The 27,767-nt window shown below is 37.9% G+C and overlaps 1 protein-coding gene across 1 annotated transcript; it reads left to right on the top strand.

The window, feature by feature from the left end:
* Positions 1-276: 276 nt before the first annotated feature.
* slc7a11 (solute carrier family 7 member 11) lies at positions 277-27,227 on the top strand. Its single transcript, XM_028031982.1, has 12 exons — positions 277-815; positions 3,016-3,142; positions 6,853-6,968; positions 10,987-11,112; positions 15,667-15,766; positions 18,271-18,315; positions 20,532-20,655; positions 23,830-23,933; positions 24,559-24,655; positions 24,766-24,915; positions 25,347-25,521; positions 26,770-27,227. The coding sequence occupies exons 1-12, from the start codon at positions 536-538 to the stop codon at positions 26,823-26,825; spliced, it is 1,500 nt and encodes a 499-aa protein (XP_027887783.1). The 5' UTR covers positions 277-535; the 3' UTR covers positions 26,826-27,227.
* Positions 27,228-27,767: the final 540 nt, after the last annotated feature.

Raw genomic sequence — 27,767 nt, 5'->3', positions numbered from 1 at the left:
ATATTAAAGCAAGTTCTTCTTAATATCCCAGAATGTTTCAGTTTCTCACCCAGTTATAGAAATTCTATCTTGGGATAGACTGAGTAAAAAGCAAATGCAGTGAGCAGGTTTAAATAGAGGGAGAATCTAAAAAGCCGAGGAGAGGACATGCAGGAGATAAGCACTCCCTCTAAACAAGTTGCCATGTCATGATTACCTTTCACCAAGTCAGCACAACACCTCCCCTGTGTGAGCCACTGCTGGTTTTAGAGAGGAGGCATGACTCAAAAAGGGGAGGGAGTACAAGCAGCAAAATCATGGAGCAAGACAAAAAGACAGAAGTCAGGGAGACCGATGAACAGAGACAAAAAAGTTGGGTGGTGTCAGAGAGCTGAATGTGGAGCAGCAGATTTAAGGAAGGAGCATGAAAGACTACTTATAGTGTGGACTGTAACAGTGAGGAACCTTTTCCTCCCTGGACTAGTCGTACCCTCACAGGCCCCACCAGAGAGACACATCCAACCCAGAGACTGTGCGCCAGGCAGTGTTTAAGAAGATGAACAGATCTACTTCTATTAAAAAAGATGAGGAAACAGCTTCAAATGGACAAATGTTTTCCCAAAATGGAAAAGATCCTGGAGGGAAACTCCAGAAAGGTGGTGGAAAGAAGGTGGAACTAGGCAAGAAGGTGACCCTGCTGCGAGGAATCTCCATCATTGTTGGGACCATCATTGGAGCTGGAATCTTCATCTCACCCAAGGGAATCCTGAAACACTCTGGCAGCGTGGGAATGTCACTCACTGTGTGGATTGCCTGTGGTGTCCTGTCACTTTTTGGTGAGTTACATTTCTGATTCCTGGGTGGCTTCAGAGGAATGGGTTCAAAACCTGGTCGTGCTCAGAGGACAGACAGAAGCTAGAGGGGAACAAGAGCAGAACACCTTCTGCTGAAGCTCTAAAGGAGGACTGGATGAAACACTGTACCATTATTTTAAAACAAACATTAACTATGATTTGTTCTGTTTTTAAATTCACACATTGAAATACATGACGTAACATGTCCAAAACACACTAGTGTTATGCTTTTAGCCTTAGGCTTGTACACAGGCGCTGCTTAAATCAGTTCTCATTGGAATCTTGTTTCAAAATCTGGTTTCACAAGATTGTAATGTAAGTTACAATATATGAGGTGTCTGTTTGACTTGCAGGGTCTTGATGCTTCAGCTATTTTAATAGCAAATTTAATTCAAGTATAAAGCATGGTTCATAATGGGCTGAACTGTTTTCAGGTCCAAAGCTAACAGAATGGACAAAACCTGTGTTTGTGTTGTGACACGTTTTATTCTTTGACCTGGATCAATCTTTATCAAAGTCTTATTTTTATTAGCTGTACTTATTTTCACAGCAACATTGCAGGAAGGGGCAAGTAGCTCAGCCATAAAAGTTAGTTTGAAATACTGAAAGGAGGTTTTTACTTTTAATTAACACCATCTTGGATCACAGAGCACCAGGAACTCCTGGAACCCGTTCATGAGCCAAAGAAGCTGAGCTGACCCTTCATATCTTTAACAGAATGTTATGTCCATATTCAACATAGTCCCACTTAACTACATCGTACCGATGATAACAGAATCCATTGTTTCCTCTGTAGAGTTAGCTGAAGTCTAAAAGAGACAATGAATCTCAGGGTGGTCCATATCTGTTCCTCCTTAGCTACATCTGTGATTACAGCCTTTGTTGCTCATGTGAAAGGTTGTGATCCGCCCTTAGGACTGAAAGGTTCACAGAATACTCAGTAAATTGCTTTCAGGTAATTTGCTGCCTCTTGGACAAAAAAGTCTTGTTTTTTGTCCAAATGATGAAATACAAAAATGTCTTGGTTGGTTTCTAGTTGGACTCAAATGCAGGTAGAAAAGAGAAGTGATGGGAGAAGAGAAGTTTTTTTTAATAATTAAAAGATAGAGGACATTGAACAGACAGCTTGAAAAAAGCTGCCCAGCCTAATCTGGACCTAAATGGAAATAAAAGCTTGCTTGTTAATTCATTTATGTGATCAGCCACATCCATACGGAGGCCTGATTACTGTCTGAAATAACTTACACAGAACCCGTCAGATAAGTCCAAAAGGCCCACTGTGACCTGATCATGATGCTTCTGTGTCTGACATGTTTTAGCCCACTTCATGTTGTCAGGCGGGTTCTAGTGACTCAGTGATTATACAGGTCTGACCGTCATCTGAGGTCCAAATGCAGACCTGGATCTGACTGGTAAAATAATACCATGATAATTCATATTTTCATATTAGACCAAGTAAGATTGGATAACTTTTTATTCATTTGGAGATGAAATTATAATTTTATAACAGGCTTTTGTACTTACTCAGGCTTTTGTCTGGGGGTAAATTCTTCCTCACAGAGAAGAGAAATAAATGACCCAACCTGACATGTGCCAACAGAAAACTGTTTGTTTTTCTCCACATTATTACTAAATTCCCTTCCCACCTTTACCAGCATCTGTTCCTTTGCAGATTTACACAGAGGATTAAATCCAGTTATGTTCAACAGTGCTCCCATCTATGTATATACTGAGAGTCTGATGCTTCGACTCAACAGATAATTAATTATCAGTTGATAACTGAGTTAACATTGTGTCATGTCAGGCTGATTGCTCCACCAGCTCTTAGTCCTTAAGTATCTCTGCCCAGTGCTGTACAGTAGCATGGCTTTATTATATTGTGTTGTTGAATCCCTAAAGCCTTCAGTTTTCATGCTGTAATGAAAACCCCAAGCACATTATCCTTAAATACTCCACTTCAGCCTCTTCTTTACTCTCTTTATTTCTCTTGCTCCAAACTCTAATTAAGATTCAACCCTGCAGAAGTTTCTCCCTAAAGCTGCCTGGGTTCTGGAAAGCCTCCCAGCATCATATCCTGTAGGGACTTCTGGGCCTACAGAGTATTATTCTGTAAATGTGACGGTTTCTGTATCTGTCTTCTTGATATTAAACTAAAACTAATATGTTATCTTTGTCACTGCAGGAGCACTGTGCTATGCTGAGCTGGGGACTTGCATTAAGAAGTCTGGAGGACATTACACATATATAATGGAAGCATTTGGACCTCAGATGGCTTTTATCAGACTTTGGGCTGATCTCATTGCAATAAGGTGATGTATTGCAAATCTTGTCAGTCCAATGATTGACCAATGGTTTAACACTAAGTGACAAATTGTGCCCTGTCTCAAAGTTCCCACACATTTCACCCAAAGCCATACAGTCAACATGCAGTGCCTTGGTTTCAGCACGTCGGTCTGTGCAGGATGTCACCGACCACCAGGGGGACACCCATCCCACTTCAGTATACATTACACCATATATATATATATATATATATATATATATATATATATATATATATATATATATAAACTCCTAATGTAAATCCTAAATATAGAATTATTCTTCAGAAAAAATCCCATGACTTTTAAAAAAGCTTCCCCCGGGCTGCTGGTAGGTAGAGAGGTAACAGTGGAAAATAGGATTCAAGCCAACGGTCCATACCAGAATATGCCCTAAAAGCCTTATCTCCAGAAAATTCCTTTATTCTGTCTCCTACAGTCTGAAATTAATAAATGAATCTATGATCAAATTAAAACTATCTGGTCAGAACAAATATAAAATGCCATTCTGTTGGAATGTAATCATGTTCAGCCTTTCATAAGCATTTTAATTTAACCTTGACATTTTAAAGTCACTTAAAAAAGTTATTTTAATAAATTTGTGCCACTTGCAGGCTTTTATTTTTTTATTTAACCATGTTAAATTTGACATTTTCATTCTGGGTTCATCTTCTGGTTTCTTTTAATGGGCTTTGGTCCTTGAAACAGCACACATCTTTAGAAGTGTGATCTTAAATGAAAAGTGGCCCAAAGCTATAGGACAGCTATAGCTATAGCTTACTAATGCTAAGGAACATTTTCTACTCCTGATTATAAAAAATATCAGTTTGTTCTCTATATTAGTTTAGAAAGTTTTCTCAGGAAACCCAGCAGTTTGCACCAAGTCATTGACTTTCAGCATCCACTCCTGGGCGAATGCGTAGTGACAGTAGTAAATTGATTGCATTGAACTGTTGACTTTGCAGAAATCCCTCATACTGACCATGCATGCTGTAACAGTGGGAAGAAAAACTTTCCTTTCACAGGAAGAAATATCCAACAGAAAAGACAAAGCAGAGACACAAGAAATCCAGTGCTTCCTCGAGAAAGGTGTGAGAACAGAACAGAACGCCAGGCACGATGTAGCTTCTATGAGAAGAGGAAAAAAACCCCAAAAAACAGCAAAAAGTTAAAAAGCTGAGACTGCAAAATTGGAAAGTAGTCAGAGAATGTGAACATATATTTATGGGGCTGATTTATCTAATCCCATCTGTTCCATGTTATTCTGGGATTGTTCTGTGTATACTGTCAGCAGATTAGACCATCCATCCATCCGTCCGTCCGTCCGTCCGTCCGTCCGTCCGTCTTCTGTACACCCTTGTGCCTAGTGGGGTCAAGAGGGGTGCTGGTGCCTATCTCCAGTGAACGTTTCGGGCGAGAGGTGTTTCAGGTTGCCATTCTGTCACAGGGCAACACAGAGACAGACAGGACACATATTATATAAATAGTTATATAAACTATTACAGCGTAAATATTCTGAGAGAGAAGCAGCCGGTGGTAAGGCTCAGGAAGAAGAACTACCAGCATAAAATCTATCATGGTATTGTTGATCCTCCATCTTGTTTCTTAAACACAGATCTTCAGTTTACAGTTTCTCTGTGTCATCATCTCATGAGCTCTGCAGTCTGCCCTCCACACTGGCCAGTAGAAACTTGATCTCAGTGAATTGACAAACTTATTCTTTTGACCAACTCAATAAAACGGAGCTCCTTCTCAGTGATGGCAGGCTGTGGTGTGTTTGGGATGAAGTCCCCGGCCACATTTATTATTAAGCCCAAAGCAGTGATCAAATAATACACAGCTAGAACCCAGCAGATAATGTGAGGAACTCTGAGGCTCTGTCTGCCTGCAACCTTTGGGATACCCAGATAAGAGCAGAGAGGAGAGAGAAGCCCTATATGTGTACACTGCCAAGCCAAAGCTGTGCAAACAGTCTAGTGGTTATCCTGGCCTGACCAGTTCAATGCTGGCCTCCGGCAAACGGGATTGTACGAACACCATGGGAAGAGACGAGGGACAGAGGCAGAGAGTCAAAACAATGGGAAGAACAAAAGGAGATTTTGTCAGCTGCAGCGCCTCAGCAGCTGCTCTGGGGAATGAACAGGGTGTTCTGCTGAGCCACGGATCAGACTGTGGAAGCAGCCAAACTCAGGAGCTCTGTGCTACGGTCACACATGCTTCACTAGGTGACCACGGGGTTCTGGATACAGAGGAAGCTCCATCTGGCACACACTGACCCAATAAAACCCAACAAAACCCCCAGCTTAATTCAGCAGAGGTCCTAGCAATTAAAACTGTCTTAACATTATCACATTTATATTTGATTTATCTTGTATTAATCATAGGGCAACTAATTCTTAAAGGTCATCATCAGGCCATTTTTCTACCTGTCTTGCGTGTATGTAGACTGAATTTGTTGTCAGTTCTTTTCAGTTCAGCTCAAACTCAGACAAACATCATTCTTAAGTATTATCACAGGTTTCTTTTTGGGTCTAGGTCTGGAGTTTGACTTAATCAGGCTGCATGGTGGATAGTTGGCAGATTTCATGACTCCCAGCTTACGATCTCTCTGATGGATGGATTCTCTCTGGATACGCTGACTTCCTCTCACAGTCCAAAAACATGATTTCCAGATTAACTGGTCTTTTTAAAGTGTCCTTTATTTAGCGGTATGCTTGCATAGTTGTGTCCTCTGTATCTGTGGCTGTCAAGGTTATTGTCCTGCTGGAAGGTGAACTTCTGTCCAGATCGTAGGTCCTTTAAAACCTCTAACAGGTTTTCTTCCAGTATTTTCCTGTGTTTGACCTTTGCATTAACTTTGGTCAGCTTCTCTTAGTCTACAGTGATGAGCAGGTCGACCTGTCTGCTGCTTCCTCTGGGTCTTCATGATGCTGTTTCTTAACTAATGTTCTCTAATCTATTAAAGCTTTTACAGAACTACTGGATTTAATATACAAACAGGTAGACTGTCTTTATAAATTAGATTGTTCTGTATTTCTTTTAGCAGTATGCTCACCACGCTGACGTCTGATGGAAATTGCTTTACCCTGACACAAAAATCTTTAAATAATTCCAAAAAAGCATCCATTATTTTGCTTGCACTTTACAGTAGTCCAAATATTTGTGTGTGTTACATAACATCCCAGTAAAAAAAAACAAAAGAAAAAACTTTGTGGTTGTAACATCTGGACAATTTCCAGGGTGTGTGTACTTTTACAAGGCCACTGAGGATTAAACTCTCATAATGTCAGGTTGTCATAGAGGTCACTGAGTGACCGTCATTAAAATCCAGACAAACATTAATGTTTCTGTTCTTGTCTCATTCTTATCAACAGATTTGCAACAAATCTGTATGTTGGAATCAGTGGAATATAGAGCTATTTGGGGAAAATAAAATCTATTTGGTAAATGTAGACATTTAGATTTGAAGTTGAAAGCATGTGAAGCTGAAAGCATGTGAATGTGGACGGTACCAAAAGTACAAACTGAGCTGAGTCAACGTTACTGTCAGTGAAAGTGTTGGCTCTGTATAACAATCCACACACACAGCGAGGTTATCAACGTCCAAACACAGATAGTGGAAAATCTGACGGTTTATCAGCTGTAAAAGTAATTTAGTCTCACAGTGTAATCGGATGTGAATGTGTTGTGTCCTACAGGCCTGCAGCGCTGGCGGTCATTTCTCTGGCCTTTGGACGGTACATCCTGGAGCCGCTCTTCATGCCCTGCACTATCCCCCCCATGGCTGTGAAACTGGCCACAGCCATCGGCATAAGTAAATATGACAGCTATTGCTTTTTTACCTTTCGCTGTCTCTGTGTCAGATTATTATACAACCCCTGGCAAAAAGTATGGACTCACCAGTCTTGGATGAGCACTCATTCAGACATTTCATGCTGTAAAACAAACTCAGATCAAAAACATGATACAATATTAAGGTCGTTCCAAAGTGCAACTTGTTGGCCTTCAGGAACACTCAAAGAAATGAAGAGAAACTATTGTGGGAGTCAGTGAATGATACTTTAATTGACCAAGCACAGGGAAATAAATATGGAATCACTCAGGTCTGAGGAAAAAAGTGTGGAATCACTCAAATTGGAGGTAGAAAAAAAAGGACACACCCAGTCTATTTCCTTTCCCTAAATGGACACCTGCCCCAGATTAGATGTGCCCGTTAGTGTGCAGTTCAAAACACCTGCAGTCATGACACCTTGGAGGGCTGCTGGACGAAGTGGAGTGGTGAGAACCATGGCTCCAACAAGAGAAATGTCCCTTGAAACAAAAGAGAGGATTGTGAAACTTCTTGAGGAAGGTAACCCTTCACGCATGGTTGCTAAAGATGTGGGCTGTTCACAGTCAGCTGTATCCAAGATATGGACCAAATACAAACAGCATGGAATGGTTGTCAAAGCCAAGCGTACTGGTAGACCAAGAAAGACATCAAAGCGTCAAGACAAACAACTTAAGGCCATTTGTCTTGAAAACCGAAAAAGTACAACTAAACAGATGAAGCATAAATGGGAGGAAGTTGGAGTCAATGTATGTGACCGAACCGTAAGAAATCGCCTAAAGGAGATGGGATTTCAATACAGGAAAGCTAAACGAAAACCAGCATTGACACCTAAACATAAAAGAACGAGACTCCAATGGGCTAAGGAGAGGCAATCATGGACTGTGGATGACTGGATGAAAGTTGTCTTCAGTGATGAGTCAAGAATCTGCATTGGACAAGGTGATGATGCTGGAACTTTTGTTTGGTGCCGTTCCAGTGAGATTTATGAAGAGGCCTGCCTGAAGAAAACAACCAAATTTCCACAGTCCTTGATGATATGGGGCTGCATGTCAGGCAAAGGCACTGGGGAGATGACTGTGGTTAATTCTTCTATCAATGCACAAGTTTACATTGACATTTTGGACAGTTTTCTCATCCCTTCAATTGAACAGATGTTTGGTGATGATGAAATAATTTTCCAAGATGACAATGCATCGTGCCATCGGGCAAACACAGTGAAGGCATTCCTTGAAGAAAGACACATTCAGTCGATGTCATGGCCTGCAAATAGTCCAGATCTCAACCCAATTGAAAACCTGTGGTGGAGATTGAAAAAAATGGTCCACAAGAAGGGTCCAACCAGCAAAGCTGATCTGGCAACTGCTATCAAAGAGAGTTGGCACCAAATTGATGCAGAATACTGTTTGTCACTCATCAAGTCCATGCCTCACAGACTGAAAGCTGTTATAAAAGCCAAAGGTGGTGCAACTAAATACTAGTGATGTATGTTGAATGGTCTTTTGTTTATGCGTTTTTCATGATTCCATACTTTTTTCCTCAGAATTGAGTGATTCCATATTTATTCCCCTGTGTTTGGTCAATTACAGTATCATTCACTGACTCCCACAATAGTTTCTCTTCATTTCTTTGAGTGTTCCTGAAGGCCAACAAGTTGCACTTTGGAACGACCTTAATATTGTATCATGTTTTTGATCTGAGTTTGTTTTACAGCATGAAATGTCTGAATGAGTGCTCATCCAAGACTGGTGAGTCCATACTTTTTGCCAGGGGTTGTATAATCCTTTTGGCCTGTTGTGGCCTTCTCTGTAAACACTGACTGTACAATGTATTCATCCCACTGATCAATTCACAAAGTCCCACTTTGGAGGCCACATGCAGCTTTCATTTAAACTGGATGTAAATATTTCTATTGAAATATAGACTGCCTGTGGCTCAAACGGTTAAGCCCTTAGTATCTTATCTATAAACCCAACTCAGACCAGAGCAAATTTGTGAGAAGCACAAAGTCAATAATTCATTGCTGAAGGCCAGAAAGCCAAGCGAAATTTAAATGCATCTGGACATATTTCTCTTGTCTTCATAAAAGAAGACAAGAGGCTTGTTCCTGATAGATGTCGTTAAATGTCTATTGCACATTTGGAGTCTTTGGAAAATTAGTTTTTAGGGAAAATGTACCCAGATTTAAGCCCGTTTAGTCATAATTTCAACACATTAGCTGCATCCTGCGAGGAAGCCAGAAATGATTTCCTTGTGGATGACTGCAATGAGAGAAAAGGATTGTTCTTCTTCTACTACTACACAACATGACCATTAGTTGTTATCATAGTTGCCTGTAGTCTTAAAGCAGACACTTATCATATTATCCTTTAATCCAGTTTTTATTACATAAACTAGGAAACTTGATTAATTGAAAGATCTTCTTAAATATTTACAGGGGATTTTAAATAGATGAAAAGTAAAATATAATATCCACTTTATAAAGTTAATGGTTTAACATTTTGCATATTGAAGCTTTTTATTCTATTCATATACACTTTTTAGGCACTAAAAATGTGAAACAAAGCAAAAACATAGTTTGAAGCGTAATATTTTGTGTATTTTGACATAGAAATGATCTGCTGGTTATCAGGTTTTAAAATATTTCTAACCTGAAGCTCACAAAGCACCACACATTCTACTTCATTATAGTTATCTAGAATGGAACAGAGATGATGTGCCTGAACCACATTTAACAGAAATAACTTTGGTATTTTCTGTTGGACTTTATCAGCCTCCTGCTGCTGTGGATGAAAGTGGCTCACTCTGCTCCACTTTATTCAGAGATTCGGTTCTCCACAGCAGACTGAAGGTCTCCAGATGTTAGTCTACAAAACACAGCACCATCACCATCATCATCATCATCACCATCATCATCATGACATGGACCTCTTCAACATGCACTGAGGTTTCACTGCAGGGAGATAACATGTCGATTTGTCAAATGTCGACTAAGAATACAGAGAACAGAACTGAATCCTTGTGGTTTAGTCACCACACCAAAGTTCTTAAAAACACACCTTGACACTGTTAGATTTCTTTTCTTTTTTCTGCTGTTTGTTTGGCACCTTGACTTTGACTGGAAAGGGATTTTTAATACTGAGACTCCTGTTAGCTAAGGATGACAAACCTTATGTTCCACAGGTTTTACTATCCAGCACACTGGCAGGTATGAATTGGTTTTTAAGGTCAAACCACAGTACTTCAGTCAGATTGAGGTCTGGGCTTTGACTGAACCTTTGCAAAATGCTCCTTCTTTTCCCCTTTTTTAGGTCCATGGTTTTGTATTTTGTATTTTTATTTTTAGACAAGCGGCCTCACATTTCCATTTAGATTTAAAGACGGGATCATCTGCACATTACAGTTCTCCTTTGGTTTGCATCTTTTTATAAGACATGTTCCAAAAGTGTTGTGGTTCATTCAGATACAATGCCTCAAACTTTCATAGAAATGACCCCATTCATGGAAAACCACAGAAGCAACAAGAGTGTACATATAACAAACTGTCTGTTTTAATGTTGATAATAAAATAATGATATGGTGGAATCTGTGGCTTGACTTTGTCCTCTTTAAGGTTAGAGTGAAACAGAACAACTGATTTAGACCAGATCATATTTAAGTCCAGACATGTTAAATCTAACAAGATTTACATGTTTCTATGACTATATCAGAAAAGATTTTTAAGAGTGCTAAGGTGTGAAGACCGCACCATTTTACAATTAAAAATCATCTAAATTTGGTAATTGTTAGTCCAGTGGGAAATATGCCTATATACTGTATAAACCATGGAATTGGGCCTTAATATAAAATTTCTCAGCAGAAGGCACACTGTGTTTGTAATGACTTAATGTTTTGGGTCAGTCTTATGTTCCTAGGATTATGTATTTGTAAATGAATTAAAGAATGATCGCGCTGTGTCAGTATGAGAAGGTAAGCAGCCACTGACTGCTCTGTTTCCCTGCAGCCTCTGTTGTTTATCTGAACAGTATGAGCGTCACCTGGACGGCCAGGATCCAGATCCTCCTCACCATCAGCAAGTTAGCAGCTATCGCCACCATCATAGTCCCTGGGATGTTCCAGCTCTTCAAAGGTAAGACTCTTTGTCACAATGAGTTATATAAATCTCCACAAACAATGAGACTTTCTCATTCCACACAAAAAACAACAACAAAAAAACAATCTCAGTGAATTGTTGAACTAAATAAATTGAACTGTGTCCAAATTAATTAATATAAATTAGTTGAAATTTCAAACATAGCATATTTTAGTAAGTTTAACTTAAAGTCAAAAAATTGCGTTAAGACGACACCGCACATGCACAGTAGTGCAGTTGGTAGCACTGTTGCCTTGGAGCAAGAAGGTCCTGGGTTCAAATCCTGGTTGGAGGTCTCTCTGCGTGCAGTTTGCATGTTCTCCCTGTGCATGGTGGGTTCTCTCCTCCCACAGTCCAAAAACATGACTGTCAGGTTGATTAGTCTCTCTAAATTCTTCTGTGAGTGAATGTGTATGAATGTGTGTGTGAATGACTGTGTGTCTCTGTGTTGCCCTGTGATGGACTGGTGACCTGTCCAGTGTGACCCTGGCTCTCACCCATTGACAGCTGGAGATAGGCAGCAGGACCCCTCATGACCCCATTAAGCGTGCATGATGATGGATGGATGTTTTATTGGTAATGAATGTTTATTCAACATAACAAAAGTTTACTTACTGTGGAAATTGTTTATCTTTTAGTAAGTCAAACTAAAACTACAACTGTTATAGGAAATTAAAACTAGCTTAGTAAAGCAAAATTCAATGATTGCCACTCTAACTAAAAGTCATTAAGTAGGAGCTGCTAAATATTTTTGATTGGTTTTACTAAATACAGTTAGGTTTTATTTATATACAGTTTTATGGAAATGATTGACATAACGGTATAAAGGAAATTGAATAAGTTATTTTTTGAGTGCAGAACACTTGCAGTACTTCTGCTTCCATTAAGTGTTGTTGAAAAACCCTTCAGGGGCTCACACTGAGCGCTCAGCCGCAACAATCATCAAAGCTTCCTTGGTATCACACTCAAGCATGCACTGTAAATACAAGCTTACAGACTCGCAGGCTGTGATGCACAGCTGTACGCAGCAAGCATCAAGCATCAAGCAGAACATTTCACAATGTCCTGGAAGCAGGTGTTCAGAGGAGCTGCTGCTCTCTCCCAGCTATTTGACCTCCATTTTAAATATGGTTATTATTTATTCTCAATGATTAATACAATCATTTACAGGATATGACACAAAGTTGCTTTGTTTTCACAGTTAAAAGAAAAAAAACACAAGAACTTTTACATAAATTCTGACTGACTCTAAACAGTACATTAATCTGGGGGATTATGTTTCTGGCTAGGAGTAATGCATCATTCAGGCCGACTATCTTCTGTGTTTAAAGAGCTTAGCAACAGTTTTCATTTTCCTAATTTTCTGAATGCCAAACTAGAATGTATACATTTTAACTGGAGTTTATTTGAACTTGTTAAGAATTGTTAAGTGGGTTGAAAATGTTCACTATTTCGCATAGGAACCTCCAAAAATATGACATAAGTGTATTAAGTAAAATAACTTGTGAATGCCATCTGTTGGAGGATTAAATACAAATTTATATTTAATTAACATAAACTGTGCTTTCTTGCTAACTCTGATGAACACTCTTAGCTTCCCCTAAATTAATAGTGTGGAATAAATTCTAAAGTTCTGATTTACTTAGATATTTTGTAAACTTCTGTGTTGAAGCTTTGATTATTGACTGCGGACAAATCTTAGTTAGTTGTTTTTATTCATGCTCTGGTTTTGTAGGTGAAGACTGTTTACGCAGCAGGTCTGTTTCCTCTCCTCATGTTTTCTCAGTTTTTAAAGAAACTTTCTTAAGCAAGTGGCAAGTACACAACAAAAACCAATCTCCGTATTTAGGTTGATGCATTAATGGTTGGAGAAACAGGAGAGTATGTGTGTTACAGCAGCAGTCACTGCGTGATTTCCATCAAGTATTTCTGTCACTGCTCAAATACAGAGTTATGGAGTATCTTTGAGAGGAAAGTGTTCTATGGCCTTAATGTATGAGAAGGATAAGAACACATAAATAACATCCTTCCAAAACATGTAAGATCAGATGTGCAGCAGGAATTTAGTTCTTCTTTATTATAATGACACAAAAAGCTAATATCTACCTAAACTCGGCTAGTGATCATGTTAGATTTTATAGAATTCATAAACAAAACCATGTGATTTCTTTCCCCATTAGCTAGGATTTCCTGGCCTTCCAATTAATTAGAGAGTAGCAGCCCTCCTTGGAGTTTTAGCTATTTATCACAGCACACTATCCAACTGTGAACAAGTTATTAATCAAAATAAATTAATTAATTTAAGTTGATTAATTACTCCTTTAAATACCAGAGCGTATCTGTTAAACCTGCGGCACTGTGCACATACTAGATACTAGAGAATAAACTTTTAGCCTGAAATGAACAAGTTTAATAAAACCATTTTAACTTCATAATTCTGAATGTTTGAACTCAAGTAATAAAAGTTGTACATATGTTGTGTTTGGTCTAATGTCAGTCAATGTGGAAATTAAATGAATAATAATCCTATTAAATTATGTGGAAATTAAATGAAGTTGCTCTGAAAACTCACCTCATAGGTAACAAACTAATGGAAAATAAATAAGCTAACAGGGTTAGCTTGGGTTGTTCTGTAGGATAACTACAACAGCTGATAGATTTCACATTTCTTTTGTTCTCTCCTGCTTATCAATACACAGACTTTATGATTCTTATCCATTCAGTTAAACAATGTAGATAAATTATGTCGTGGACACCATTTGCACATTCACAGCTAAACGTTGATCCCACCTGAGGGATATTTTTGGACCTTTGTTGGCAGAACTCTTTCTCTCCAATCTAAATGAGAAAATTGCTCCTCCACTCATTCACTTTATGGCTGATTTTATTATTGTTGTTAATAAATAGGATGCTCCTGTTCTTGTGTGCAACTGCAGATACAGTTCAAACCAGAAGTTTACATACACTGAAGAAAAAGACACAAACCTCTCTTTATTTAGGTCAGTTAGAACAACTAAAATGATTTCTATTTGATAAATCCCAGAAAACATAGTGAGAATTTTTTTTAAAGATTTGTTTTTCTGTCTTTGAATTCAGAAGTTTATATTCATTTTGTTAGTATGAGGAAAAACTGTCTTTTAATTGTATGACTTGAGTAAAACCATTTGGGTTTCCTTCCACAAATCTCTGATAGGTTAACTGTCACATTTGAGTTAATTGGAGGCTCACCAGGAACACACAACCTCGTTGTTTGACATGATGGGAAAGTCAGCAAAAATCAGCCAAGACATCAGGAAGGGGAATCATAGAGCAGATCCAGTCTGGGTCATCCAGAGGAACAATGTACCGATGCTTGAAGGTGCTGCAGTCATCTGTTCAAACAGTTACACACAAGTATAGACATGATAGGAATGTCCAGCTTCTGGTTTCTGGTTCTAGATTCTGGTTCAAACTGGTTTGAACCAGAATCGTCTCCAAAGCAAAAGGCAGAGACCTGGAGAAGCTGCTAAGACACAGTCATTGTCCTCAGTGAAACTGTCCTGTACTGACATGAGCTGAAAGGCCATTCAGCGAGGAAGAAGCCATTGCCTCAGAAGAAACATGACGAAGATTGTAGTTTGCAATTTTTCATCAGACCATGGGAAACCTGTAATGTGGTTTGATGAAAATGAAGTGTAACTGTTTGGACATAATGACCATCAGTACATTCTGGATGGTTGTGCCATCCTAAGTGTGAAGTTTGGTGGTGGCAGCATCATGTTGTGGGGTTGTTTTGCTGCAGGAGGAACTGGTGCACTTCATAAAATAGATAGCAACATGAGGAAAGAATATTATGTAGAATAATTGAAGCATAAATTTAGGAAATAAAATCTTAGTTTAGATTGTTTTTTAATGAACAATAACCCTCAGCATTCAGCCAAGGTGGCTACAGAGTGACTCATAGAAAACACACTCAGTGTTTTGGTGTGGCCAGCACAAATCCCTGACCTCGGTCCTATGGAGAAGTTGTGGGTAGATCTGAAATGTGTGTGTGAGCGAGGCGGCCTGCAGACCTGACCCAGTTCCATCAGTTCTGTCAGGATGAACGGACCAGAACTCCAGCAAACTATTATGAGAAGCTTGTGGAAAGAAACCAAAAAGACTTGAAACAAGTCATGTAGTGCTAAATGTATATAAACTTTTGATTTTGAAGAAAGTTACAAAAATTCAAAAATATCTTCTCAGTTTTCTGGCATTTAGTTAATAGTCCTAATTTTTTGTCATTTTAACTGACTTAAAACTAAATAATTAAGTCTTATTTAACTTCAGACAGTGAGAAAAAATGTATTTGTGTTTTTTTTTATTTGGTGTATATAAACTTCTGGTAACTTAAGTAATTTCCCTGCTGGGATGAATAAAGTACTTCTATTCTATTCTAAACTGTATAGACGTATCATTATGTGACTGCAGCACTCACTCTTCACTTTAAAACAATGAAGGTGTTTCAAAACACCTAAAGTAGGTAATGAATGTCCTTTTAGAATGTATGTGTGTGTCTATGTGTGTGTACAGGTGAGACCAAAAACTTTGAGAATGCCTTTGATTTGAGCAAGGTGCAGCTGTCTGGAATGCCCCTGGCTTTCTACTCTGGGATGTATGCATATGCTGGTTGGTAGGTATGGTTCACACAAACACAGAGGCCGACACATTCGGGCAAAATCCACGAAACAAAGACAGACGATCAGTGTTTTATCAATAGCAGACGACAATTTTAAAACCTATCAATCAGCAGGTAAAATTTGGAATTATTTTGGAATTTTTGCCTAACATTAAAGAATTGCTAATACTCCAGTGAACAGATGCACAACAAACACTCATCTAGAGTGGCAGCCAGAATTTTTAGAACAACTGGTGAAGATGTGTTAAAAGCCTTCAAATGAATTCAACCTTTATGGCAATAAAATAATCTCACATGGAAAACATTGAAGAACTTATGCTGAACATTCGTTCATTCTCTCTCTATGTACTGTATAGCCATGTAGTAGATATGGGGGTTTTTTTACACCTATTGTTCATTTACTCTGATCCAAATCCGTTGATGAGTTTGTTAACTTGCTGCTCTTCTGTTGGATTAGCTTCTTTTCACACATAAAAAACTCCAACAAACCAAAACCTCTTAGTACTGACCACACAACAACGTCTGTTTACTGGTCAGATATGGGAAAGGAGAACCAAATGTAAATACAGGAAGCAGATTCTGCATTCTGAGCTGGGGGGACACAGAATTTAATCACATCATTAATTTTGACTATATCAGGCAAAATTATCTGAAAAAATTAATTTGAGATGTCTTGAAAATTGCATGAGGCTTTATGCTTCATGGAAAAGATGTGCATTGTTTATTAGCTTAGTTTCTCAGCCACATCTCACATTGCAATGCAAAACCTGCTACGGAAAGGAGGTCGGCTAAAGCTGGTTGCTGAGTCGGATCAAGGTTGGCTCACGTTCACAGAGCAAATGTCCTGCTCTACAGTGGAACCACTCTGAGACCACCTCCTCCAAAAGGTCTCAATAAGGTTAGTTTAGGTCTGTACCAAGTTGCTGTTGCTGTGTTCACGTGAATGAACCAAACCGAGGAGGGAAACAAACCAAAGATAGTTTGAGATTTACTAAACACCTGAGGTTTTACAAGGCCCATGTAGACAGATGTTACTTTATTACTAAATTTCTGGTGCCACACTTATGGACAATTTGAGTATTACATCATACAACACCCTTCTGGCATTATGAGAGCCTTTTAGATTTGGCTGTGCTTCAACACATCCAAGTCAAATGTCTTGGTCATTAGTAAGGTTTTGAACAATTGGCTTACAGACTGAGGAGGTGATTCAGCCACTTGGTTCAGCTGGGTTGGACCAGAGTCACATCTACAGCACATGTCCATCCTCTGTTTTACTCTAAGCCCATCTGAAAGTGAGGCTGAACAGATCAACCTTCATCTGACCTCCTCAACACACACCGCTTCAGGTAAAGTCCCAGCAGGTGAATTCCACTCGCTTACTTTTGTAATGGCAGGTCAAAAAGATTTGTTTTTTTTAATTTTTGTACATGATTGGCTTGTAAATTGTATCTAATGGTTGCCATGGAGACTTGGTGACCCCACACTCCCCTCTATACTGTTGCTCCCTAATTATCTGACAAACCTAAGAATGTAAAAAAATTACATTGATTCTGTTAAAAACATGTATTTGTTGACAAAAAAATATGTCCCCATTTTTTCTGAATTTCCCAGTGTGTGATTAGGCGCCAGTAGTACATGTTGAATTTATTTGAAGGTTTTACACATGTCTAGCAGTTCTGCCAAAATAGTTGACATCTAATAAACTTTTATTAACAGCCAAGATTGGCAAGAATAATTAAATGGTGTTCTGGGTCGGACGGATCGATCTTGTTATAAGTGCCAGAGCAGTGATGTGTGGGCAGTTCTGGGTAAGAATTATAATTCATGCTGAACAGTTTCCATTTGGCTTTTATAAATTAGCTTTTAACACTGTTTAAACATTAACATGATTTCCAGAAGGCATCTTGTTGTACTGGAACAGCCTGTACACTACCATGTTCTAATGACATGTTAGATTAAACTGCATGTTGTTTTCTGCTACCAGAACAAGACAAATATCTTCATATTTACTGTTTGCTTTCTGATAGTCAGACTCAGAATCACAGATTTTCTTAGTGACCTCTTGTAATTTTGCATATTTGCACACATTAGTTTGAGCTTCTTTCCATTTTTCAGCAATTTGTGTAGAATTATATCATGTAATTAAAATGACTACCACTCTTGACATCAGTGTGGTTTAAATATTTTTATCTTAAGATTTATATCAGGTCTACGAACAGAGATGTAGCAGAGAATCAACCAGAATAACAGTCATGTATAGGTATGATACTAAACTGTGACCCTTGAACATGTCATTTTTAAATGGCATAATTAATACTTAATTTCCACTTAAATGATCAACATAAAAATGTGACTGATGAAATAAAACCATTGTAAATGTTTTTATTGGAATTGTGTGAGTGATTATTTCATATCAGTACAGGAAGTACTTGGATGTTCTGTCTGTTGCTGCTTGTATTCTCCTTTAAAGCTTTTTCTTCTCTGTGTTTTTCCAGGTTTTATCTCAACTTTGTGACAGAGGAGGTTGACAACCCAGAGAAGTAAGTTCCATATGCTGGCTGATCTGTGATTACACTCAGGTTAATGTGATGAACTACATACTAGGACAATAATCAAGACCACCTAACTAAGACCAAGTCGAGATCAGGACCAGAGTGGGGTGTGAGTGAAAGGGGCTGGGGGACGAGTGGCAGCAGTAACAAAAACACAGGATTAGTCATGAGTCACATTATTGCTTGCATTTGAATCAGGATGTTTTATATACAGTGGAGTCAACAATGTTAAATAAATTGGACAACAACCTAGTGATATTTACAGTTGTGGTCTTGACTGCTCTTGAAATAAAATCCCGAGTCCTCAATGTTTGAGACCGAGACAAGAGCAAGTTCAAATGTGATCTAGTATGAGACGATATCATCACAAAGTGGTCTTGAGAACTAAAACACTAGTAGAAACCCAGAGGAAAAGGTTTAGGTAAACTGACAAAGTGCCATACAAAGATGGTTAGAAGGATAAATATAATGTGAATAACTAGTGTCTAATGCTCTCTGCACTTCTCCCTCAGAATTTGGTGCATTCGAACTTTAGCCACCTGTAGTTCAGTTTCTGCATTTAGTTGGATTTTCCTGCAACAGCTGCCACAGCAGGCTGTGCTCAGTGAAGGAGCTGAGATCAAATATCTGTGATCAATAAAATACAGACAGAGAGAAACCACTGACCACAGAGGCGCTGGCGGAAAATGTAATCTTATCGAGCTCGAAAATTATACGGAACAGTCAGAAAACCACAAAATGCCACAAAAACACTTTTCTGCATCAACTGATAAATGAAGTTACAAAGCACTGACAGAAACAACATGCTGAACATATTTGCTTCCGCTTCATTACCTCGCAAAGAGTAAATAAAGATAAAAGACTTATCATTGAATAAACAGTCAACAGCAACAGAGCAACGTGAAAGAAGAGAGATACAATAAACACACGGAGAACTTGAAAACAGACTGTTAACCACTGAAGGGACTGCATAGTGTGTTTTCCATTTTAGTGAAACTGTGTCAGTGTATTCTGTGAACATTCATCAAACCTAACTGAAAAGTGACGTTTGGACACAGTGAGCACTGCCATCCAACTACCTCCATGTTCTACATACTGTACACCCCTGTGTAGCACTGCTCTCATTCTGTCCACTGTTATCTTCATAAGAAGAATGAAGAAATAAAATGAAGCATGGTAGATGGTAAAGTTGACATAACTACACTAATGAGGTGATCAAATCAGTCTAAAAAAAAAAAGCAAGTTCATTTTCATCTTTTATTCATTTTTACATATCAGTTTTACACCTATAACTAAACACAGCTTTGGCAAAAGCTTAAAAAAACTAGCAACAAATTTAAGTCAAATCAAATTAGTGTGCTGCAAGATGTTATGGTCCATCCTTTAATTGATTCTTCTCTGGACTACATGCTCAAACAAGATAATGTTTTAATCAGGTCTTAGTCACCTTAGAATGAAGTCAAACAAGATAGACATGGTTCGTTAGTCCCATAGTTACTTCCTTCACTAAAGAGATACACATAATCCACAGTATGACATAATTGGTGGGTGTTTTAAATACTCCATCAGTATACTTATCAGTATGCCTCGTCTGGGTGCTGTTCAGAACAATCAGCTCTGAACAGCTCTGTGCCCTGCTGGTGACTGGAGGCAGGTAAAAGGACCAATTATCGGCTGAAGTCCTGTCCAGTCTGACCCAGCTGGTCATATTTGTCTAAACCATTGAGTCACAGCTCTTAAACTGGCACCTAGAATAGTATCATCAAATTAGTTCTCCTCACTTCAAAGATTCTAATTCATTGCCTCAAAAAATGAAGTTTTTAATGAATCAACTGAATTAACAGCAACTTGTGCAAATTTAGTCAACAAAACTTAAGTTAACTTAATAAATCTAAGTATATTTTGTAATTTCTTAAATAGTAGCGAAAACAGAATTTTTTGTATGTGTAAATAAAACTGAAATCTTATAAAAACGACTTAATTAAAATAGTTGTTCAAAGACTGGAAATTCTTGATTGCATATATAATTGCATATATAATAACATAATATTAACATGATATAAAACTCTAATATTAGACTAAAAATGTCTAATTGACATGATAAAGGCCCTTTAGACTTTGTGTTACCAGGTAATTACTAACAAAAGGGAGATGAGAGAGGAGCAGGTCAGAGAGATGCTCATCATAATCATCTCTGCTTTCAGGACTGTTCCATTGGCCATTTGTATCTCCATGGCAATTGTGACCTCCTGCTATGTGTTGACCAACATCGCTTACTACACTGTGATGTCAGCAGAGGAACTATTAGCCTCAGAGGCTGTTGCTGTGGTAAGACCATCCATCCATCCATCCGTCCATCCATCCATCCATCCAGTGGTAAAAAAAGAAAAGAATCATGAAGTGAAAACACAAAGTACTCTGTTGTAACTCCTTCAGAATTTTTGAAGGCCACTAAATGACCACAGATCAGCATTGTTGTAGAAATGTAAATTATAAGATAATCCCATAATTAACAATAATAGGTAAAAAGTGTGTTAAAGTATATTTAACAAAGGCAAAAATATTCAACTGTTAAGTATGACGTTTTTAACAGCTATTTATTTATTTTAATGTCATAAATAACTTATATATTTTATGAAAAATAAATTTCATAAAGGTAAAAACTGTAAAAGCTGTTTACTGTTTTTAAAGTAAACAGTAAATGAAAGTAGATAAAAAGTAGTTTCCCAAAGAACAAGGCAATCCAGGAGGTTACTCTGAGATTCAGGGCTTTGTGATGAAGGCTTTCAGCATAAAGTCACAGGAATATCTTTCTGAAGAATCTGCAATTATTGAATTATTGACCAAAAAATAATGTTAGTTTAACTAAGGAATTCAGAGCTTGCAAAGATCTCAGACTTCAATCACAGGGCTGTTGGTTGCCTTGTTGGTAACCCAGCCTATGTGGGAATATGAAAGATCTCTGCAGAACAGCTTATTAAACCCAGTGGGTGTTTACCTGCCAGATTATGATCAAAATGATCAAAAAATCAAATTTCCTTTGATCTACCTGGAGATCAAAGGAAAGATATCACTTCAAATCAACTGCACATGTATGCTGAAAATAAAACGTAGATTAATAAATATCATATGCAGCCAGCTCGACCTTTGGAGTCAGCACAGAGCATCATTCCTGTAGTGATCTCTACTTGGGGAAGATTCTGAAGAGGATTTGAAGGAGGGAAGATATCTGGGCTTAAATACTGAAAACTAATTTAATCTGGTGGCGTTTTACCAGAAAGTCAGAGAGTCAGAGCTAATATATCTGAAAGTTTGTCTTTGATACATGATTGTGTAGTATGGGATCACAAATGGTTATAAAAGTTGGTTTGGATCATTTGCTATAATATTATAATGAAATATACAATATTAAGAATTCAAGAAATGAACTAAAGTCTTTTTAAACAATAGAATATGAGATACTGTACATGTAGGCAGAAAGTCCTTTGTTCTCCTAGCAGACAGTTAGGTCTAAACCTATATGCTGCTGTTCCTGCACTTAGCATCTCATTATTAGTGAAGCATTTCTGACGACTTTGCTTCCCCACTAATGCAATTGCTTCAGCCCAACCCTGGTAATGCTAATCACATCTCAGACATTCCCCAATAACAGCCACAGTTCCTTATTAGGCTGCAGGATGCTATCAGTGATTGAGTCTTCCTCAGCTTTAAGGGCTCACAGATCCACTAAGAGATCCCTGCTCTATTGTAATGTGGTTAGCTTTATTACCTTGTGCACAATGAGTGTTAAGAGCGCCTTAAGAAAGGTGTTAAGAGCATTTCTGTGTTCTTAAAAGGTTGATATGATAAAAGGATTGCAGTCTGTTCTTCCTCCATTAGACAGTGGGCAGAAGTTTACATTGAAAACTTAATTTAAAATTTAACTCGTGTCTCAAACTTATGTAAAAGAAGCTTGCAGCATTGCCTAATGAGTAATTTTAGATGACCTTAACAGGATGTGAGCTTGTATTATGTGGTGTGGAAAGCAATGAAGAGAGAGAGTACATAGATTATTTAAAGGTCTTTTTAATTTTGCATGTTACGCAATTAAGCATTAAGTACCCATTAGATATATGGTGCAGAATTAGAAATAAAGTTTCATAGTTATATTCATAATGAAAACATTACACTGGATTGAGTAACATTTGAACAGAGAACATTCTGTCCTTGGATGATCTATGTTTCTCTGGTTTTATAAACAAAATATTTCAAAACTTTTAAAAGTCACAGTGAGTCACTAATTGTCATTGTCAGCTAATTAGCACAATTGTTTATCGGTAAATGAATGGAAGTCTAATGGATGGTATGGAAGGAACGATGAATGAGTGAACATAATACTGTACATCCCTATTCTGTGTTGATCTGGAAAAAACATTTGCATTTAAAACAATAAAAACGTATTAGTTTTAAGTTTAGTTGATTTGGGGTTTTAATCCAATGTCAGTATTCACAATTAAAAATATTATGTTAGTCAGCTGTGGCTGCTGTATCACCAGCACGGTCAAGAATCTGCTGATCGTTGAGCAGAGTTTGAGCCACAAAGTTCCAATGACCTTAGGAAAAGTTTCTAGATTTGTCTCTGGTCACTTTAAATAAAGCCGTCAGCAGAGATTCTGAAAACATGCTAAACAGAACAACAGACACCAAGCTGATGAAGATGGAACTGATCAAAAAGATGGAAGTGATCAAGTCTTTGAAGATATGAACGTCATGTCGGTTTGGATTCCTCGGTCATGTGTTCAAACTGTTTAACATTTCTTTTTTTCCATTTAAAATTAATCATTACTTTAGCTTAAAATGACAACAGTACATGTATTTAGTTAATTCAAATTTTTCCCCTTTACTGACTATATTCACTCATGCCAGCAATGTCTGTGGCTAATATAAATTTAATAGCTTCATGAATAATAATTAGCTTTGTCTCCCACTTCTGCATGACCCATTTATGACAATTACTGCCAGCAGTCCTTTCAGTCCTCTAAATTCAGTCTAATTAACCATATTTAATAAGATAAGACTAAAAAAAGCAACAGTCTACAGTCATGACCATAAATTCACACAAATCTGATGTGACCTTTGAAACCCATGGAATATATTTGAATTGTTCTTTAGTTAATCACATATCTACTCATTTTAGATATATTAATGTTTTGAATATATCTAAAATGACTGAGGACTCAAAGCACAACATTTATGTACCTGGAAAAGTCTTTGGATTATCTTGAAAAACCTTTAGATAATCCGTTTTTTCTACCGTGTTCACGTCAGGGTGGAAGGATTACATCCTGTAGTTTCACTTTAACACTTACAACCTTTTTACAGCACAATAAGAAATATGTTTTAATTAAGTCATCAACCACTTGACCTAATGTCATTATCTACACTTAAATCACTGCCTCAACTCTGAAGCAGCACATATTCTACTTTCTTATTTGTGTCCCTTTTCTCCTTTACGTTCTTCAGACATTTGCAGAGAGGCTATTAGGAAACTTCTCGGTTGTTGTCCCGGTGTTCGTGGCCTTGTCCTGTTTTGGTTCCATGAACGGCGGCCACTTTGCTTTGTCAAGGTAAAGATTCTCTCTATTTATTCTGTTCTGGTTCTGGACTGAGTTCAAACTGCAATATATAACCATCTCTACACATTTGTGACTGGGCAGGACAAAACCAGGAACAAGTGTCTGCTTTGAGTTATTTAAAGATTCTGAAAGTGTGGGTTCTAAGCTTTCTAAGAACATCAAACACATAGAAATAATAATAATAATAATAATAATAAGAAGAAGAAGAATTAGAAAGAAATGACAGTTTCAGTCTTGCCTCTCTGCAAACAAGGTTAGTGGAGAAAACAGGCCTGAAAGATTTAGAAGAGTTGTTCTGTCCCCAAACCTGATGAGCTATGGGTGTTAACAATGGCAGTTCATTTACATTACTTTGTAATAGTCCCACTGCACCAGCATTGACTGGTGCTGGAGCTTGCAACTGATTGGATTGACTCTCAAACTTATCGGTACGATATGAATGTGTTACCCGACAATCTGTCCACTTTCAGTTTGCATTGAGTCCTCTTTGAATACATTTGAGTTCACACAGACCTCGGTGGAGTGAAATATTCCCAAATATGTGGGAGCCTTTAGTCTACTGTTAAACTGTTCCCATTTCTCTATGTTTATATGAGTTGGTGTTTGTGTTATCTAGAATGTTCTATGTAGCGTCACGTGAAGGACAGCTTCCTGAGGTCCTGTCTATGATCCATGTCTGCAGACACACTCCACTGGCTGCTGTCCTTATACTGGTCAGTGCGCTTTCAGTTTTTGTTTTTCTTCAACAGACAATACTGACAACATTATCTCCTGTATGTCGTCTCATGTTTTAATAACAAGTTGTACGTATGTGAATTTGCAGTATCCCATGACCATACTCCAGCTGTTTGTGGGGGACATTTACAGCCTCCTTAACTTCATGAGCTTTCTGCGGTGGCTGTTTATTGGTGTGGTGGTTCTGGGTTTAATTTACCTCCGATATACCAAACCAGATCTCCCCCGACCCTTTAAGGTAAGTGTCTCAGTATTTTTAACCAACTGTAGTTGTACAAAGTTTCATACATGATGAAGTTTCATACATTTTTTAAGTAGACCTTTTGTTGACTGCTAAGAGTTTAAATTGCCAAGTCTTACATCAGTGAAGGTAATTACTAAGGTAATCAGTCCATATACCTTTGAATGTTCAGGTTTTGTATAAGAGGTTATTGGTATTACTCTAATGGTGATCAATAAGGCAAATAATTAGAACATTTTCAAACTGTAAGCTCTTTCTGAGTCATTCATTGAGTCAGTGGATCTAGTTCCCCTTCTGTGGTCTGTTTGTTCATTTTCTAAGAAATGTTTTTAATCTGATCTGCAAATGCAGATCGTGGGAACTCTGAAACCACACATCAGTGTAAACATACATCATATTACATCAGTCCCATCTTGTCTCGTCCATAGGTGCCGCTCTTCATCCCCGTGGTTTTCTGTTTGACATGTTTCTCCATGGTCTTCCTGTCACTGTACTCAGACCCGTTTAACACAGGGATTGGATTAGCCATGTCCCTTACTGGCATCCCCGCCTACTACATTTTTATTTACTTCACCAGACCAAGGTGGCTTCAAAAAGCTTTAGGTAACTCAGCACAAACATCCATTTCATATAATGGCTTCTTTGTAAAAAGAATTTCTGATGATTTATAGTTCTGACAAATATAAATTAGTCTTCAAATGGTAATTTATAGACACATTTTTGAATGTTGAAGTTTTTAATTTGTTAATAAGGGTCTCACTAGATGACGGAGTATTTGAGCAATGCTAAGAAAATAATAATAATAATAATAATAATAATAATAATAATAATAATAATAATAATAATAATAACAGGGCTGCACAGTGGCGCAGTTGGTAGCACTGTTGCCTTGCAGCAAGAAGGTCCTGGGTTCGATTCCCGGCCGGGGTCTTTCTGCATGGAGTTAGCATGTTCTCCCTGTACATGCGTGGGTTCTCTCCCGGTACTCCGGCTTCCTCCCACAGTCCAAAAACATGACTGTTAGGTTAATTGGTTTCTCTAAATTATCCCTATGTGAGTGTGTGTGTGCATGGTTGTTTGTCCTGTATGTCTGTGTGTTGCTCTGGAAAAGACTGCCGACCTGTTCAGGGTGAACCCCGCCTTCCGCCCGGAACGTAGCTGGAGATAGACACCGGCAACCCTCCCGACCCCATTAGGGACAAAGGGTGAACAGAAAATGGATAGATTAATAATAATAATAATAATAATAATAATAATAATAATAATTAATAAAGTCACAAAAATACAAGAATAAAATTGTATGAGAATAAAATAATATTATAAGAATAAAGTCTTAGTGTTAATATTATCACTTTCTTCTCATAATTTTGCACAGTGAAGCAGAACTTTAGCCTTGTGGAACGGCTGAGGAATCATGGGAGTTTGATTGTGTGGCTCGCATGTGATTTGTGGATCTTACAGTTTGTTCCCCTGAGGCATTTTGCAGTGAGAGCTGAGGGAGTGTGCAGGGTCAGGGATGCGCTCATTAACTACCTGATCCTCATAGAACTAAAGCAAGAGCTGTATGGCCTGAGAGACGTTACTGCCTGGGACAACAGTCCTTTAAAACTTTTGACATCATTGATAAGCCCTCCCCTGTTAAACTTTGATATTTTTGTTCTTTGTCACTTGCTACCAAGATATCTCTACATCAGGCATTGATAGAATTCATTAACATCAACTGACAAAAATGTTAAATAAAGTATAGATTGCTTTGATGAGCTCTGCAGAATTAGTTTTGTCTATAAATGTGAAAGGAACATTATTGCTTGGTTGTGAAATTTGTAAGCTGTTTTATTTCTGTACCAACAGATTCTTTCAACAGAACAATGCAGATCATCCTGGAGGTAGTACCTGCTGACCAGTAAAAATGGACAGTTTCATTTCAGCTGAGGAATGATGAAAGATATGTCTTATGTCAGATATAACTGAGTTAAGATCTTTCTGTAGATGTTTGATTTTACGTTTATCATTTTGTATTTTGTATTATGTTTTAGTTTAGAGTAAAAAAGTTGTCAGAAATCATGTGATGTTATAGGACCTTTTATGCACTGAAACACAATAATTGCTAATGTTTTTTTACAGTACTTATTAGAATGATTTATCTCAGAAATTAACAATATAAACTGGAAGTCTAAATAATCACATACTCATATTTTTATTTATCAGTTTTATTGACAATCTATCAGAAAATAAACGTCTTAACATGAAGATTTTCTCCAAGCAATTGGTCATCATAACTCCCAATAAAAGCGTATGAACATGGAGAATTTTCTCTGTCATTTCTGACAACTTTATTCACCAGTTTGAAACTCATGTCTATGTGTAGTTGTGTGTCTGTGACATTTTGTTAATATTTGTTTAAAATGTTTGTCGCACTTGCCTTATTTTCCGGACACTCTTTCATAGTTTAGGTGCTCCTGCAACTTACAGTCAGGCGTGACTTATATGTGTTTTATTTTCACTTCATGATGCATTTTTTGATTGATGAATTGAAGGTGAATTCATACTGATTGACATGAAGCAAGGAGGAAACATTACTGTCTGCTTTCACAAGGAAAGCTAAGTTGGCTAGAGCTGCAGGAACGAGTCCCAGATGCTTGTAGAGCTGCTGGGAGAGACAGGGCAGCTGTGTCTCCACCCCTGCCTCGTTGCCATGGAGATGAAAATGAATAACTTTGCAGGCGGGCATTCTTGGTGTTACCTGTTTCTTGCAATCCAAACTCTTCTCTATCAGAGCATGGACATCAGTCCGTCAGAAACTTCCAACAGATTCCAAGCCAAAGTTGACATTTTCTGTGAGTTTGCTG

This window comes from Xiphophorus couchianus, chromosome 11 (genome assembly GCF_001444195.1).
Source record: "Xiphophorus couchianus chromosome 11, X_couchianus-1.0, whole genome shotgun sequence".
Classification (NCBI taxonomy): domain Eukaryota; kingdom Metazoa; phylum Chordata; class Actinopteri; order Cyprinodontiformes; family Poeciliidae; genus Xiphophorus; species Xiphophorus couchianus.
This window is presented reverse-complemented; position numbering and strand designations above follow the sequence as displayed.

Bases quoted from the DNA above. Each gene is read 5' to 3' on its own strand.
- slc7a11 (XM_028031982.1), top strand. From the start codon at position 536: ATGAACAGATCTACTTCTATTAAAAAAGATGAGGAAACAGCTTCAAAT. The intron at 3,143-6,852 runs GTGATGTATTGC...TGTGTCCTACAG, and splicing joins GCTGATCTCATTGCAATAAG to GCCTGCAGCGCTGGCGGTCA. The intron at 23,934-24,558 runs GTAAAGATTCTC...TGTGTTATCTAG, and splicing joins GGCCACTTTGCTTTGTCAAG to AATGTTCTATGTAGCGTCAC.